The sequence below is a fragment of the Populus trichocarpa genome, chromosome 5 (assembly GCF_000002775.5).
Source record: "Populus trichocarpa isolate Nisqually-1 chromosome 5, P.trichocarpa_v4.1, whole genome shotgun sequence".
Classification (NCBI taxonomy): domain Eukaryota; kingdom Viridiplantae; phylum Streptophyta; class Magnoliopsida; order Malpighiales; family Salicaceae; genus Populus; species Populus trichocarpa.
Genome location: NC_037289.2, coordinates 23828823 through 23844240, shown reverse-complemented (window position 1 = coordinate 23844240; position 15418 = coordinate 23828823). Strand labels below are relative to the sequence as shown.

At 32.9% G+C, this 15418-nt stretch overlaps 1 protein-coding gene across 2 annotated transcripts; it reads left to right on the top strand.

Annotated features, from left to right (window-relative positions):
• The first annotated feature begins 3156 nt into the window (after positions 1 to 3156).
• LOC7493981 (synaptotagmin-2) lies at positions 3157 to 8284 on the top strand. 2 transcript variants are annotated; one of them, XM_052452741.1, is made up of 13 exons: positions 3158 to 3443; positions 3956 to 4048; positions 4515 to 4613; positions 4718 to 4768; positions 4877 to 5000; positions 5496 to 5614; positions 5772 to 5873; positions 5969 to 6043; positions 6428 to 6504; positions 6588 to 6834; positions 7056 to 7406; positions 7629 to 7757; positions 7952 to 8284. In XM_052452741.1, the coding sequence occupies exons 4-13, from the start codon at positions 4748 to 4750 to the stop codon at positions 8078 to 8080; spliced, it is 1374 nt and encodes a 457-aa protein (XP_052308701.1). In that variant the 5' UTR covers positions 3158 to 3443; positions 3956 to 4048; positions 4515 to 4613; positions 4718 to 4747; the 3' UTR covers positions 8081 to 8284. The 2 variants fall into 2 exon arrangements, with proteins under 2 accessions (XP_002307735.1, XP_052308701.1); XM_002307699.4 differs by lacking the exon at positions 3956 to 4048 and having other exon boundaries at positions 3157 to 3443.
• Positions 8285 to 15418: the final 7134 nt, after the last annotated feature.

Genomic DNA, 15418 nt, shown 5'->3' with positions numbered 1-15418 from the left:
ATATTAGAGTATTATTTTGAGTCCCTTTTCCAACTATCTTCCAAAAAAACTTTTCTTTTTACTCGGGACAGAAAGATAGTAAAAAGTTGGCTTGTCCCGTGAGTGAGGAGCTGAGTCGAAAAGCAGAGCGTTGAGCCGCTTCTTTGTTTCACTGACAACTTGTATTGCTTCACGTAGTGGGGTAAAGAGGCAATACTGTAGTTAAGAGTTTATATTTGGGATGAGATGGATTGTTTTGATTTGTTGAAGAAGAAATAACGGATTATTTGATTATTTATGAAATAATTATAAGTTTTGAGACAATCTATTCTCTAGGGAAATGAAAAATAAATAAAATAAAATAAAAATTTATGTATGGGTTATAAAAAGGGTTATCATTTGGTACTAGAAAATAATTTACAAACCAAAAAATAACATTAAAACTTCATACAGATCGACGAGTCAAATGATAAAATATAATAAATAATGAATTCAAAAAATATAATAGATTAACGACACTTTGCATGAAAAAGTTTGTAAATTATTTATCCTCTCAATAAGATTTTTTAAACTTATCTATTGATATTCAAATATTTTCACAAATAATCAACCCTAAACCTTATAAACCAGATAAATGCAAAAACTTTATGTGCAAATACGTACGTGATCAATTTCAATGGTTTAACTTGAAAATCTTATCAAAATGATAGATTAAAAACTTAATATATATTTTAAAAAAATTAACAACCATTAATCCCAATATTAAAGAAAAACAAGGCAAGACCGAATCATTAACAAAAACTTAAAAGAGATTGGTACAATACTGTGCACCAAGATAAAAAAATAATATAAAGATGTTTTTGCCTGTCAAAGAACCATCTCAACCCAATAGCTTAAGCTGTTAGGTAAGGTTTCAGGATATGATTTATATTATTCTCTAACACACCCCCTCAAGTGAAAGCCCTTTGGGCTTGAAACTTGCACAGACCCACATTACTTGTGCTTAATTTTTTTATCAAATAAATAGGGATGGTGAGATTCGAACTCATGACCGCTTGGTCATTAAAGCTCTGATACCATGTCAAAAAACCATCTCAACCCAATAGCTTAAGCTGTTAGGTAAGGTTTCAGGATATGATTTATATTATTCTCTAACATTGACCTCCTCAATAAACTCAATGGCCTTGTTATCGGCGTAATACAGTTTTTTTCGTGTGATTCATTGAATATTATAAAATTGATTAAGGTAAATTCATCTTTTTATATTTTTTAGCATGATAAAATTATTTAATCATCCTTAAAAGTTAAAAATTAGAATCCAAGAGCTTCTTCGTCTTTTTATTTTTTAAGCACAATAAAATAGCTTAATTACTTTTAAAATAAAAACTATTAAGCTAGTGTTCATGAGTTTTTTCGTATTTTTCACGTGGTTTTTATTTTTGTTATAGTCAAGTTGATAAAAAAACAATTTGTTATTTTACTAAATATAAAATATTATTTTAAAAAATAATTAGAGCATACGAATCACATACCAGCATGTGGGAGGTGCCCATATCATTCAAACGTTGTGTGAAGTGTCGTACGATAGCTGAATGATGACTTTTAGGATCACGTTTGAATAATCTTGATGACCCTTTCATTTCTAGGTGGTGTGTGTGGCTAATGAGCTCCGGTTTAGTACCAACAGCCTTTTTTATTTTCTATCTCCTTCTCGGTTTTCATACCTCACCTTCTATTTTTTCCAAGCAACCCGTCAATTTATTTTTCTTTAAGATTTGGTTCGTGTTCTTTTGATTATTATTTGTTTTATTTGAAATAATTTATATATTTTTTTCAGTATAACTCTCTTTTTATTTTTTTGTTTGTCATATCTGGTCATCATTTTTTTGACTGTTTTTTTTTTAATTTTATTTTTCAATATTTTATTATATTTTTTTTTCAATTTGGTCTCTCGTTATTTTATTTCATTTAATTTTTATATCAAATTTGGTCTTTATTCTTTTGATTGCTATTTGTTTTGTTTTTAATTTTGGATGATTAAGAATTTTACTTCATGATTTTTTCGGGCTTGTCTTCTATGGGATAACATGGTCTCATGACTCAGATCACGGGTTTTGAAGATTAGCCTAATTTGATTTCAATTTGTTTTTTTTTAAATTAATTCAGGTTAACTCGAGTTTTTTTTTCTATTTTTTTTTAGTTTCGCCTTTCATTATTTATGATATGTTTGAGAGTACGATAGATGTTGTATTTCAAATAGTTTTTCGATTGCAAATGCATTAAAATAATGTTGGTTTTTAAATTTATTTTTGACATCGGCATATCAAAATGATCTAAAAATACAAAAAAATCAATTAATAGAAAAAAAAATTCAAAAAATTTTAGAAACACTGTTTGACCGCACTCCTAAACACACTTTTAGTTTACACGAGAGTTAACACCAATTATTTTATTCCTTTTTTTTCACGAGATTATCCTGACCTCATAACCGGGCCACAAATTTGGCACGATGACTCAAATAAGGTTTTTTTTGTTTTTTTTTAAATTGTTTTTTTTTCAATTTATTTTACAACATTTGATTTACTGGTAATTAAACTTAGATTTTTTTTCTTTACGAAGTTATCTTGTTCTTATTTAATTTTTGTTTTGTTATCAAATAAAATCACTAAGACTTTTAAAAATATTTAAATAGTATTTTTTTATAATATTAGGAAAAAAATAATTTTGAAGTCATTATTGTTTTTTTTGTCATTGATTTTTTTTTATATAATTATACTATTAAATTTATCAAACTTATTGAACTTATTTAAATCAATAATAAATTTTAGATCTTTCTTATTTTTTTTTAAATACTATTATCCTCTCATTTTTTTTATATTAAAAAAAATATTGATTCAGCCCCCGACTGAACACTGGTCTATCTATCTGGTGTATCCCAATTTTGGATAATCAAGATATTTTTCAGGCACAACACCACACTAATGGACTAAAATAGTCAGCAAGGCAACAAAACCTGGCCCTACTTTCTCTAAAAATTAACCAATCAACAGCTCACACCTCATATTTTAATGTCCAAACAGACGTTACCGACAGTGCCTGAATAACAAGTGGGTGAAACTTTCATTTTCAAGCCGTTGTCAAAATACATTAAGTCATTAAAAACATTAAACGTTAAAAGATTGGCCACAAGAATCAATTAATGCAAACTTTATTGCACTTACCTGATAAGACCAAGCTACACTCTATGATCACTGATTTTTTTTTTCCCACTTAGAAAGATTTAGTAGTGTCTTCTACTTCAACTACATTTCTCTTCTCCCCTGTTTACCACACTGGGTTTGATCTGTTAAGAGATGGGAATATTGAGTAGTATATTGGGATTTTGTGGTTTTGGAGTAGGAACGTCAATTGGGATTGTAATTGGGTACTACATGTTTATCTATTTTGAGCCAACTGATGTCAAGGTCAGTGTTTTTCTTCTTTCTTTTTTTGTTTTCTCTCATGTTTTTTCAGTTGTGTTGCATTTTCTTGGTTTTGTTTGGTCTGAATCTTGCCTTTTAAGATTCCATGTTGGACAACAATGTCTGTTCGCTATGTGCTAGTTGTGGAGACATGTAAACTATAGGAAAGAAAACTGCTAGGGCTATTTTAAGCTCTAGCAGGGATGAAAATATGGATAAGGCCATGTGTGGTTAATTACTCTGCAGTTTTATGGAACCAGTTTGGAATTTACCCTGCTTTACTGGGTTTTTTAGTATCTTCATGGTTTATTTTGCCAACATTTTCATTAAAGACGACTAGTGGCAAGTCCATTACAAGGTGGTCTTTTACAGGATTGTTTGTCTACTTGGATTGACTGTTGATGGGTTCTATTTTTTATTAGAGTAGGAGTTTTGCATGTATGGGGCTCCGCATAGAAAAAATTGCAGCAGTTTTTTGTACCTTTTGGATCTTACTACTGCTTTTTTGTATGCAGAATGTATGAGGTGTTGGGCTGTTACGTGGGCATGGCAATTCATGAATTTGCACATGCCTATATGTTTTCATAGTGATTGTAAATAGAATATGAGTGAGAGTTTCATCACTTAATCTGAATCCAGATAGACAGATGGAGCAGTTAATGCAAATGTCACTCTATTTTAGACATTCAAAGATTCGCATTTCTGCATAATTGCCACTAAAATCATAGAATTGGAATCTTAGGCTGCTTTTGGTTATAAAAAACACATACTTAAGGGATAAAAATATGTTTGGTTAGAAGACAATGATAAAGATATAAAAATAAATATTTATAACAGTTTTGTAATGAATTTTTGTTTTTGCAAAACAGAAATAATATGAGGATATATCTTTCTATCCTGACAATTTTTTTTTATATTCAAGACAGGAAATAAACGCACCTTAACTTATGTTTTTTCTAGTTTCTTACCATTAAAGTCACGGATTAACAAGTACTCCAACCATCATATAATTTGATTAGTTGGTATGTTCATCATATTATTTGATTGATTAGTTCTGGCTGTTGGCTTATCCAGGATCCTGTAGTCCGTCCTTTGATTGAACAAGACTCGAAAACTTTACAACGTCTGCTTCCAGAAATACCCCAGTGGGTGAAAAATCCAGACTATGATCGGGTATGCAATTGCCTGCAGCTGTCTTTTGCTTTTCAATTACACTAGAGAAATGCTGATTCTAAAGCAATCTTCTCATAGATTTTAATAAATTTTCTTCTGTGAAGGTTGACTGGCTTAACAAATTGATTGAGAACATGTGGCCTTACCTAGATACGGTATGGATGCCTTGATGATTTTTGGATGGGTTATGCATGGCTTCATTTCTGTTTGTGGGCATATTCATTTGCTTTTATGTACTTTCTTGATGGTTTTTAGTTTTCTAGGCAATCTGCAAGACTGCAAAGACTATAGCGAAGCCCATTATTGCTGAGCTAATTCCAAAATACAAAATTGACTCTGTTGAATTCGAAACACTTACCTTGGGCTCCCTGCCACCAACTTTTCCAGGTTATATTGCCCTCCCTCTCTCTCCACACTTTTATAGGCTCCTGCGTGCACACTTCTTTGTCATAGTGATCTAAGATAACTTTGTTGTTGAAAGAACTATGTGGAAAGTGTCAGCAAATTTCTCTGCATGTCTTTCAATCAACAGGTTTTAAGATTAGAGCTCTGCATTTCCCAGCACCCATTTTCCCTCTCAAGAGTAATCGTAAACTTTTCATTCTAAAGCTTAACAGATTGTAAATGATTTATTGTTGAATATGGAAAATACATTGCCTTCAATCCACTAAGCCAAGCAAAATGGAATCATCCCCTTGCTATTTAACATCATGTTTTTGCCACCCAGTAAAACTATCATACTATAGCATCTGATGCATTGAGGGGACTCTTCTACCTCACACTAATGCGGCACATATATACAATACAAGGTTGCTTTGAGGTACACACAGCATGGTAGTAAAGTCTTGAACAGTGCTGATTCTTGCTTTTACTGGATTCCAGGAATGAAAGTTTATGTCACTGGTGAGAAAGAGCTGATCATGGAACCGGTATTGAAGTGGGCTGGGAATCCAAATATTATCATTGCAGTTAAAGCATTTGGTCTGAAAGCCACAGTTCAGGTATTTTGATTTGTGACCGCTAATAGACAGAAAGACATTTTTGTTTGCCAAAATGAAGTTATTGGTTTTGCTTGAGTAGGCTATGACAACACTTGCACCTGCTCACACCCTCCTCTCTTTACAAGTGACATCATTGACCTCTTTGGACGATTCTCAGGTGGTTGATTTGCAAGTATTTGCCACTCCACGTATCACCCTAAAGCCTTTGGTTCCTTCATTTCCTTGTTTTGCCAATATATATGTGTCTCTGCTACAGAAGGTATGTGGTGTTACTATATCGATTGTTATGCTGAAGGATATTTTACTTGGCAGCAAGGAATCTGGCATCATTATACATTCTTTCTGATTTCGCAGCCACATGTTGACTTTGGATTGAAATTGCTTGGAGCTGATGCTATGTCCATTCCTGGCCTGTACAAATTTGTCCAGGTATTCTTCTTTTTATTTTTGTTTCTCTTTTGATGGTTGGATGGACTGGAGTGAGGTGGTTTCCTCTCATTATTAAGTCTCGAGAAATAATTCTCACGATCATCATTCCTAGGGATGCCTATTCCAACAAACAATATCTGCAACTGTTGATTATAAGTTGAGTTCCCCATTCATGATAATGTTATTTGTATGTTTGTTCGGAGGTTGAAGCGCATGTATTGAGGACAAATATTTGCCTTACAAAAGCATTGCAGCACAAGGACTGCAATTCCAAGGATCATGAAACTATCTATATGGACCAATTGATTAGGGGAATTTTTTTTTTATGAAGGTTTTCCGGTCCCTCATCTATTTTTCACCTCCTTTCCTTTTTTACCTGTTCAGGAGCTTATCAAAGATCAGGTTGCAAGTATGTATTTATGGCCAAAAACCCTAGTAGTGCCAATCGTGGATGCTTCAAAGTAAGTATCATATAACTCCTTTTCTCCATGTTATCATGCAATCTGTTTGCTAAGACCTTCTAAGTTTTCCTAAAAATTGTCAGAGCCATGAAGCGACCTGTTGGGATACTCACTGTGAAGGTTCTGAAGGCAACGGAGCTTAAAAAGAAAGATCTGTTAGGGGGATCAGACCCATATGTGAAATTAAAGCTTACTGAAGATGCGCTTCCTTCAAAGAAAACAACTGTTAAAAACAAAAACTTGAACCCCGAATGGAATGAGGAGTTTAATATCACCGTTAAGGACCCAGAATCTCAAGCCTTGGAGATTCTTGTCTACGATTGGGAACAGGTGTGTATCTTTGTGCATCTTCTTGAGATTAACCACGTGTGCTTCAGAAGTTTTTCCTACCATGAGTGGAAGTTGGATGGATGAGTGGTTTAAGATAGTCGATGACTGAACCATACAGGTCTCTTGCATGAGAAACTCTCTTTTGCTACATGGCTTATCGTTTCTGTCCTTTGGTTTCCCGACATTAATGATTGAAGAGCTGCATGTTTCCTTTTCCTTAGGTTGGCAAACACGACAAGATGGGTATGAATGTCATTCCATTGAAAGATCTGACACCGGATGAGCAAAAGGTTATGACTCTTGATCTGCTAAAAAATATGGATCCAAATGATGTTCAAAATAAGAAATCACGTGGACAGATTGTTGTTGAAGTGGTATACAAACCTTTTAAGGATCTCGAGGCAGAAAAGGATATAGTTGATCCAAGTGCAGTGGGAAAAGCTCCTGAAGGAACACCTGCTGGTGGTGGTCTGTTAGTAGTTATTGTACATGAAGCTCAAGATGTTGAAGGGAAGCACCACACAAATCCTTATGTTCGATTACTTTTCAAAGGGGAGGACAAAAGAACTAAGGTATGCCATAAACTAACATCATCTTACATGAGCATAATTACGCTGATTTTTGCCTTTCCATGGTGAAGACCCAATTTCTATTTACGTACTGTATTTTTGTTATCAAGCTGCTTGATTCTCCAATTATGATATTAATACAATTCTCTTTGTAAATTGGTATGTATGTTCAGTGAAAGAGTTAATGTTTAACAACTAATGATGTATGTTTTGATATTGATACAGCAAGTGAAGAAAAATAGAGATCCAAGATGGGGGGAGGATTTTCAGTTCACGCTGGACGAACCACCTACAAATGAAAGACTTCATGTGGAAGTTCTTAGTTCCTCAAAGATGTCTCTACTTCACTCTAAGGTATATACATTGCGTTAGCTAAATGCCTTGATACCATCGTTAGCATGCCTGATCCAACAATCGAACATAAACAAGAAGTTAAAACCATTATGGTTCCTCTGGAAATTTTGAGAAAAAAGTGTGTTGTATCCTGTTGAATGTTGATCATTGTCTAACTCGTTTATGTTCCTTCATTCTTCATAATTTCCAATCAGGAAAACCTGGGTTATGTGATTATAAACCTAGCAGATGTCGTGACAAACAGGAGAATCAACGAGAAGTACAATCTCATTGACTCCAGGAATGGTCAAATCCAAATTGAGCTGCAATGGAAAACATCTTGAGGGCACACTCATTTTGTTTTTTAGTAGGTATTGGTCAAAACATAAGACATTTCCTTCTGCTTTTTGTTTGTAGTGATTTCAGTACGAAAGTGTGCACTCTAATAATTGACTCTGTAGATTACCGGAGCATGAACTCTGTAAATCTAAGCTTGCCGAAACATTTCCAGGTACTGTATAGTAAAAATCTGTAGCAATTTCCAGCCATGTTCTTGTGTTTGATGAGAGCTATTTTTTTTTCTTTGATGAACATGTATGTATTTTAAAGATATGATCAGCAAAACTTTACAGATACGTAGCTTGTGAGGCTGTGACGAATATTGTAGCTTGAGTTACCATGTCCATCCCTTAAAGTTGGACACAAAATGCTAGACTCTATCAAAGAACTATCTCAATCCAATAGCTTTCTATTCACTAAACACCTCAGATGTTGCTGCTAATAGCAATCCCCCACTTATGAAAGCTCAATTAATTCCTTTTTTCTGTGGGCAACCTTGATGGAACCATTCTCATCCCACCCAAAGAAATTTTCATGGCTAAAACCTGCAGGTTTCAAGATATGATTTATATTATTCTCTAACACATCTCCTCAAGTGAAAGCTTTTTGGGCTTGAAACTTGCACAGACTCACGTTACCTTGTGCTTAATTTTTATCAAATAAATGGGGATGGTGAGATTCGAACTCGTGACCGTTTGGTCATCAAGACTCTGATACCATGTTAAAGAACCATTTCAACCCAAAAATTTAAGCTGTTAGGTGAATTCCAAGATATGATTTATATTATTCTCTAACAGGCTGGAAGAACATATTCAACAAGCCAGCAGCCCAAAAGCATCTGAACAAATAAATAAGTGAAGGCATACCCTCGAGCCCGTTAAACAACACACACACTAATAATATTCCCATTTAGAAGCTCAGATTTGTGGTTCTGCTATCGATTTCTTGTGAATCTTTTCATGTCTCCATGGGTTTTGATCAGTTATGTCGGAGCAATGGCTTCTAACCAAAGTCCGCTGAGTTCTATGGCTTCCTATCGCACCAATTCTTTGAATAGAGCTTTAACGTTCAATGATGAAGGCAAATTGGTGCCTGAACCCACTACAATGTTGCCGGATATAAGATCAATCCGAGATTTACCTGGACGGAAGTGATCTTCACCGAAAGAGCAGAACACCTTCCGTACCTGTAACATTTTTTGAGCGGGAAGGTCACGATAGCTACAAGGACGTGGCAAATGGTCATAGTTATTACTTATTAAACACCATCCGGCCGTCATATCGATCAGTAAATTGCCGACTCATAACCTGGCTACCTGGCTAGAGTCAGCTTTTATTTTGAATCATTTTTAAATATTTATATTTCAAATATTTATTTTTCATGCCGGTCCATGATAAAATCTAAAAAAAAATTAATTCGTTTTTTAAAATAAATAAATTATTTAAAAAACAAGAATGTGTCCTATCAGCTCTTTTTTTCTTCTTCTTGTGAATAAGAGTTTCGAAGTTTTCAATCAATCGGCGATCAGTTCTGCCCTGATATGATATCTTGCCAGCTAGTTGATTTGAAGAGTTGAGGGAAGGGTGGGCGAATCTATCAGCGTAATAAATAATAGCATGGTTGAATAATTACAGAGCTGTGCCTTGAAAAGTGGGCTGATGGTCTATCAATCACTCCAAATTCGAAGAGCAGGCTTCTGGCATTCAGAAGAACAAGTAAAAGCGACCATCATTACATAACAGTAGCTTTCTTATCGGCCCACAGCCTTCAAACTCTTTCATCCAAACAATTATGACACCATAAATAAAAAATGGTTTTCTCAGAATAAACATAGTGCTGATCATCCGATCTTAGATTATAAATTTATCATGCTTCTTAAGTTGTTATTTGGTTTTAGTGTGTAAATTATTTTTTAATTAAATATATAATAAATTATTTTTTTATTCTTATACTTAGATACATTAAAATTATTTAAAAATATTAAAAAATATTAATTTTAATATTTTTTTGAGTGAACAAACTTTCAAAAAAAAATCTAAAAGTAAAATTTACTGCAAATAAGAATATAACTTATTTTAAAGTTCGGATTACATGGTAACCACATTAACTTAAGTAAACCTTAATACAAAGTGGTGTTTATTTTTAAAAAATTAAGATAATCTTTTTAAAATAAAAATTAAAACTACACTATTTTAGATTAAAAAAAATTGACCAAATTAGATTTTATCTAAATTTAATCAGGTGAATTGAATTATAAATTAACTTCTAAGCCAGATAAATTTTATTATCTCATCATCTATCCAAATTAAAAAAAAAACATTAAATCCAAGCTAAAATATGACGAGGGATTTCAAGTTAACAGATATTGTATCAATTTTTTAGGTCATATTTGTTTCCTGAAAAGTGGTTTTCAGAAAATCACTTTCTAAATTTTCCTGTATTTGTTTGTCATTAGGAAAATTGGTCAACGAAAAACACTTTCCGATCAAGGGAAAATTTGACTTGATTTCTAGAAAAGTGTTTTTCTAGAAAATTTGGGCGGAAAACACTTTCTGAAAGTTGTAAAAAATTTAGAAATATCATATTATTTGCTGATTGTATTAAATTTGGTCCTCAAACTTTTGATTGATATATATATTTTATTTTGAATATTTATTTTTCAATTTCATCTTTTAAAATTTAATTTTTATATTAACTTTGGTCCTTATTTTTATAATTGTTATTTACTTTTCCCTTATCATTTTTTTATTAAAAATTTTTATCAATCAAATTTGGTACTCATTCTTTTGATTGTTACTTATTTTATTTGAAATAATTTATGAAATATTAATTATTATTATTTTAATTTCTTCATCTTTCAATTTTTTTATTTTTTAGATTTGATCTTTATTATTTTGATTATTATTTATTTTATTTGAGATAATTTATGAAATTATATTTTTTTTTCAATTTCATTCACATTCAACTTTTTAATTTGTAAGATTTATTTCTTATTATTTTAATAAACTTTTTAAAAATAAAATATTAATAAGTTATTTTCCAGCTCATTTTCCATGACATAACCAAACACTGGAAAGTGTTTTCCAATTTATTTTTCATTGCATTACCAAACATTAAAAAATAATTTATTTTCTTGAAATTTACTTTTTTAAAATTCACTTTCTAAAAAAATATTTTCTAGCAAACAAATAGGCTAAAAAATCTGTAAAGTTTATATGTTTAAAAAGCAGTGGAAATTCCCTCATCATATTGGACAGATCTGGGCACCTCGTTCTTTTTTCTTTTCCCTTGTTAAAAAAAATTGGGCAGTCTTCAGTTAACAATGAATGTTATCATATGCTTACTGCGCAATGTATTCCGATATCACTATAATATAATTAATTTAATCAATATAGAGTAGGACGATTCAACAGCATCTTTTTTTAAAAAAAATTCAATGGTCTTGATATTCTCAAGCCAAACCATGTAATAATATATAAATAAGGCACATTAATAATTTGTTGCTAGGAGCATCAAGTTCCTCGAGCGAGTTGGCTAGGAGTTTTGTAGGCATGGAACTTATTGGTTTATGCAAAAACGAATGTTACTTGTTTATCTTGAGATTTGACTCGGTTGAGGAAGACATCGTCGTGCTGGAAAGCATTGCTTGTGAACTTCAATGGAGATTACCCAGACTTTACTAAAATTCGTTAAAGACTTTACACCCGGACAATAATTCATATCATTTTTTTTTTTAAAAAAAAGCGACCATCATCACATGATCTATAATTATGATATAATTATCACACATAATCATGATCATCTCCGCAGCTCCATCAGACGACAAAAGTCCTCCAAGCACCCATCTCCATTCTTATCAACCAACGCCTGCAAGCCTCTGCTGCCCAACAATTTTGGGTTCGCCAACAAAATTACTAGATTCAATCGGGGGCAAAAGTGCAACCCCACAAGGTATGCCTCTGCTGCCTCTTGAAGTGCTGTCATCGCTAAGACAGTATAAAACCAACTCCACTTACTGTTCCTATATACACAAACACACTAACAACAAGTCACAACCAAAAGAATTGCCTAGCTGGTTAATTGCATGAACGAAGAATCCCCAGCTCATGAATGGAGAAGAAGTTGGGGGGGGGGGGGGCGGGGGGGGCGAAAACTTGGATATTAGCAGCAGGACCTCGGCAGGGAGAAGAAGAAACTTTCAAGAAACTTCCCTTTATTCTTCTACTCTGTTAAGTGTTAACTCACGAAAAGCTAATAGATATATATTTCTTCTTCGATTGTGATTTCAATGAAGAGTAAAGAAAAAAGTTGTGAGTTCATATCTTTTGGATCCCAGCAACAGAATAAAATTAAAGCAAGAAAAGACGATCTGTAAATCGAGGGGAAAACATTTAAGTTTTCTCCTCCTGGGAAACTCAAAGCCACGTAATTTTGAGAGGGACAAGAAGAGGATGAAATGAATCTTAAACAGTTGATTTTTAATTTGTGGACTGTGGAGATGGCGATCCGGGTGGATTGTGTGGTGATCGATAGGATTGCTTCCGTTGATACTGCCATACCAGCAAAGAATCTGTTTTGCAGCAATGGATTTTCAGTTGCTAATATTAAAAAAATAATATATACGCATTCCAGTGCTAAATAAATTGTTCTGTTGCTGAAATCCCATGCTAAAAACCTTAGTAGTGAGGGGTCATACTCCTGGAATGGCTTTGTGCATGCCTTATGGGTATTTGACCTAGTGGGTTCGCTCCTAGCTCCTTACAAGCACATGAAAGATGAGGCCGTGAGGAATGTGTTTTGTGGTCAGGTTATAAATCACAACAGAGAGATTCTCTGGAATATTTGATGGAATGAACTCCAAAGTACATTGAAGTGGAGTTCAGTAGACAAGTAGACCTAGTGCCTTGAGGCACCATGAATGGTAATTGTATCCGTCGAGCACTTGAAAACGTTTCGGAGAGGATTCTCTACCTTTTATCGCCAGAAACATGCAGAGCCCAATCATCGAGATAGTTGTCCTGCTGCATGTTAAAGATCCAATGGAGAGCCCCAGCCATCGAAATAGCATGTAAAAGCAGACATCTTTATTCCCCAAATCATCCACTTAGATACATTCCCCTTAACTCAAAATTCCCTGAGCCTTGATAGGGTTCATCGAAACTCCCACTAATCCCTTCATTAGGAGAATATGAATAAGTTCTCCAAGCGTGTTAACATCTGGGCAAACAAGAATAAATGCTTGTCTTTGTCGCCCAACTTGTGTGGTTCTCAAATTATCCAAGTAATCTACTTGAGAAGTTGGAACAATTTCACATCCACTTTAGGTGCTTTTAATTCAAGCATCCCAAAAAGTCACTTTGCTAAAAAACGGAAGTATATAAGAATACATTAACGTATATCATGGTCCACGGTTGGACTCCCTCGTGCTTTTCAAATAGAAGCCCTTTCCAAGGTTTTAATATTGTTTTTTTATTATTATTATTAACGTGGGTATTCGGTTTACCTTGCGTATACCTCGACTAATCCCATGAATCTTGAAATTAACGACTATGTAAACCTCTAATTGTCATCATATTAATAATCACAAGACTCGAACCTGAATTTAATATTGTTTTTACTCAAGGAGAAAACCTCTCTTGATGATTTTCCTATATTGGTTTTTAACTGAGTCATCAACAAATATACATTTAACTAAATTGTTAGAGATTATTTGGTAGTGCCGCCAAACACACGATTCATGGTTTAAAACGCAGCAAAATTCATAGGCAAACAAACACTTGTTTTTCCAGGAGTATTTAAAAGTATGGTAGTAATTGTATTTTTAAAATATTTTTTTATTTAAAAATATGTTAAAATAACATTTTATTATTATTTTAAATAAATTAATTTCGACATTAATATATTAAAATAATATAAAAAATAATATTTCTTCATAAAATGAAGTTTGAAATACAATTCTAAATAGCGCAAGTCTTATAGACTTATACAAACTCCTATAGATGTATTTAAAAAAAAAAAGATTTTTCATGACCTCTAATTAAACCCATATAATAACTTTGAACGAGAAGTTTAAATTACTTGCACAAGTGCATAATGAAATTTGTTGAGGATGTATGTTTGAAAGGATTGTATCAGATGTTTTTTATAGTATTTTTTTTAGATTTATTAAAAAAATATTTTTAATATTAACATATAAATTTATTTTTTTAAATAATTAAACTTTTAGAAAACATAGACAAAATGAAAGGACAGTACAAGCCATTAAACCCATGGCTCCACCACTGAACGGTCAAGACTGGTGCGAGCCGAGAAAAGAACAGAAAGGGTGGACTTTTAGCTCGCACCCAAAAGGAGTCAGAGAGAAAAGTGTCTGTTTTGGGAAAAGACACAGACAGCCTTTGCAACGGACCCGGCAAAATCACCAAAGCCCATCCATTGTTCATTATCGTTTCTTCCGAAAAAGACACTATCCACATTTATACTTTGTTCGAAAATGAGAAGTCCAGAAGCAAGGAAAAACAAAAAGGTGAGAACTAGATTGTTTTTTTTCCAAGGAAGATATGAATCTAACGATGCCGTTAGACACTGACGTTAGGATTTAAGACTAGTAAATAGCCACTTCAACCGTAGTTATCACTTGGTTCGAAATTGATTTGTAAAACGATTTACATCATTGAATTAACTTACATGTTATCAGGTAAATTTAGATTAATTATTTTTATTAAACTACTAATTTTTTTTTAATATAATCGGGTTTGGTCAGGGAATCAGGACCACATCCATTAGTTGTCGCTCAAATCAATATTTTGCCCTCTTTAACCTAAAATAAAGTACAAATCAAACTTCCAAGTACTAAATCTTTTTTATCCAACTTACCGGGCAAGATGTAACTACCTGAACTGCGATTTTTCTTCCTTTTCTTATTATTTCGTCTGTATTTGTTAACCAGATGTATACATCTGATGTTTTTTAAGAATATTTTTTAATTAAAAAATGTTAAAATATTAATTTTTTTATTTTTAACATAATATATCAAATTCATTTAAAAACAATATAAAATACATTAATTTTGATGTTTTTAAATAAAAAAATATTTTATAGCCAAAATATACACTTATAACGAGGAAACTGGTGCACTGGAAAACTTAACAAGTCATTCACAACTGGCATCGGTTGACACGAGAGCAGAGGGCATTGCAACATCATCATGCGCCTGTCTTTCCACTTCACGACGTCGAAGCACCCTTCAGGTTAATTTGCAAATCTCACCATATTACTCCGTTAACTTTTTTCTGACACCTGAGCTTACTCTTTTGTACTGAAAACTAAAAAGTAAAAACTCG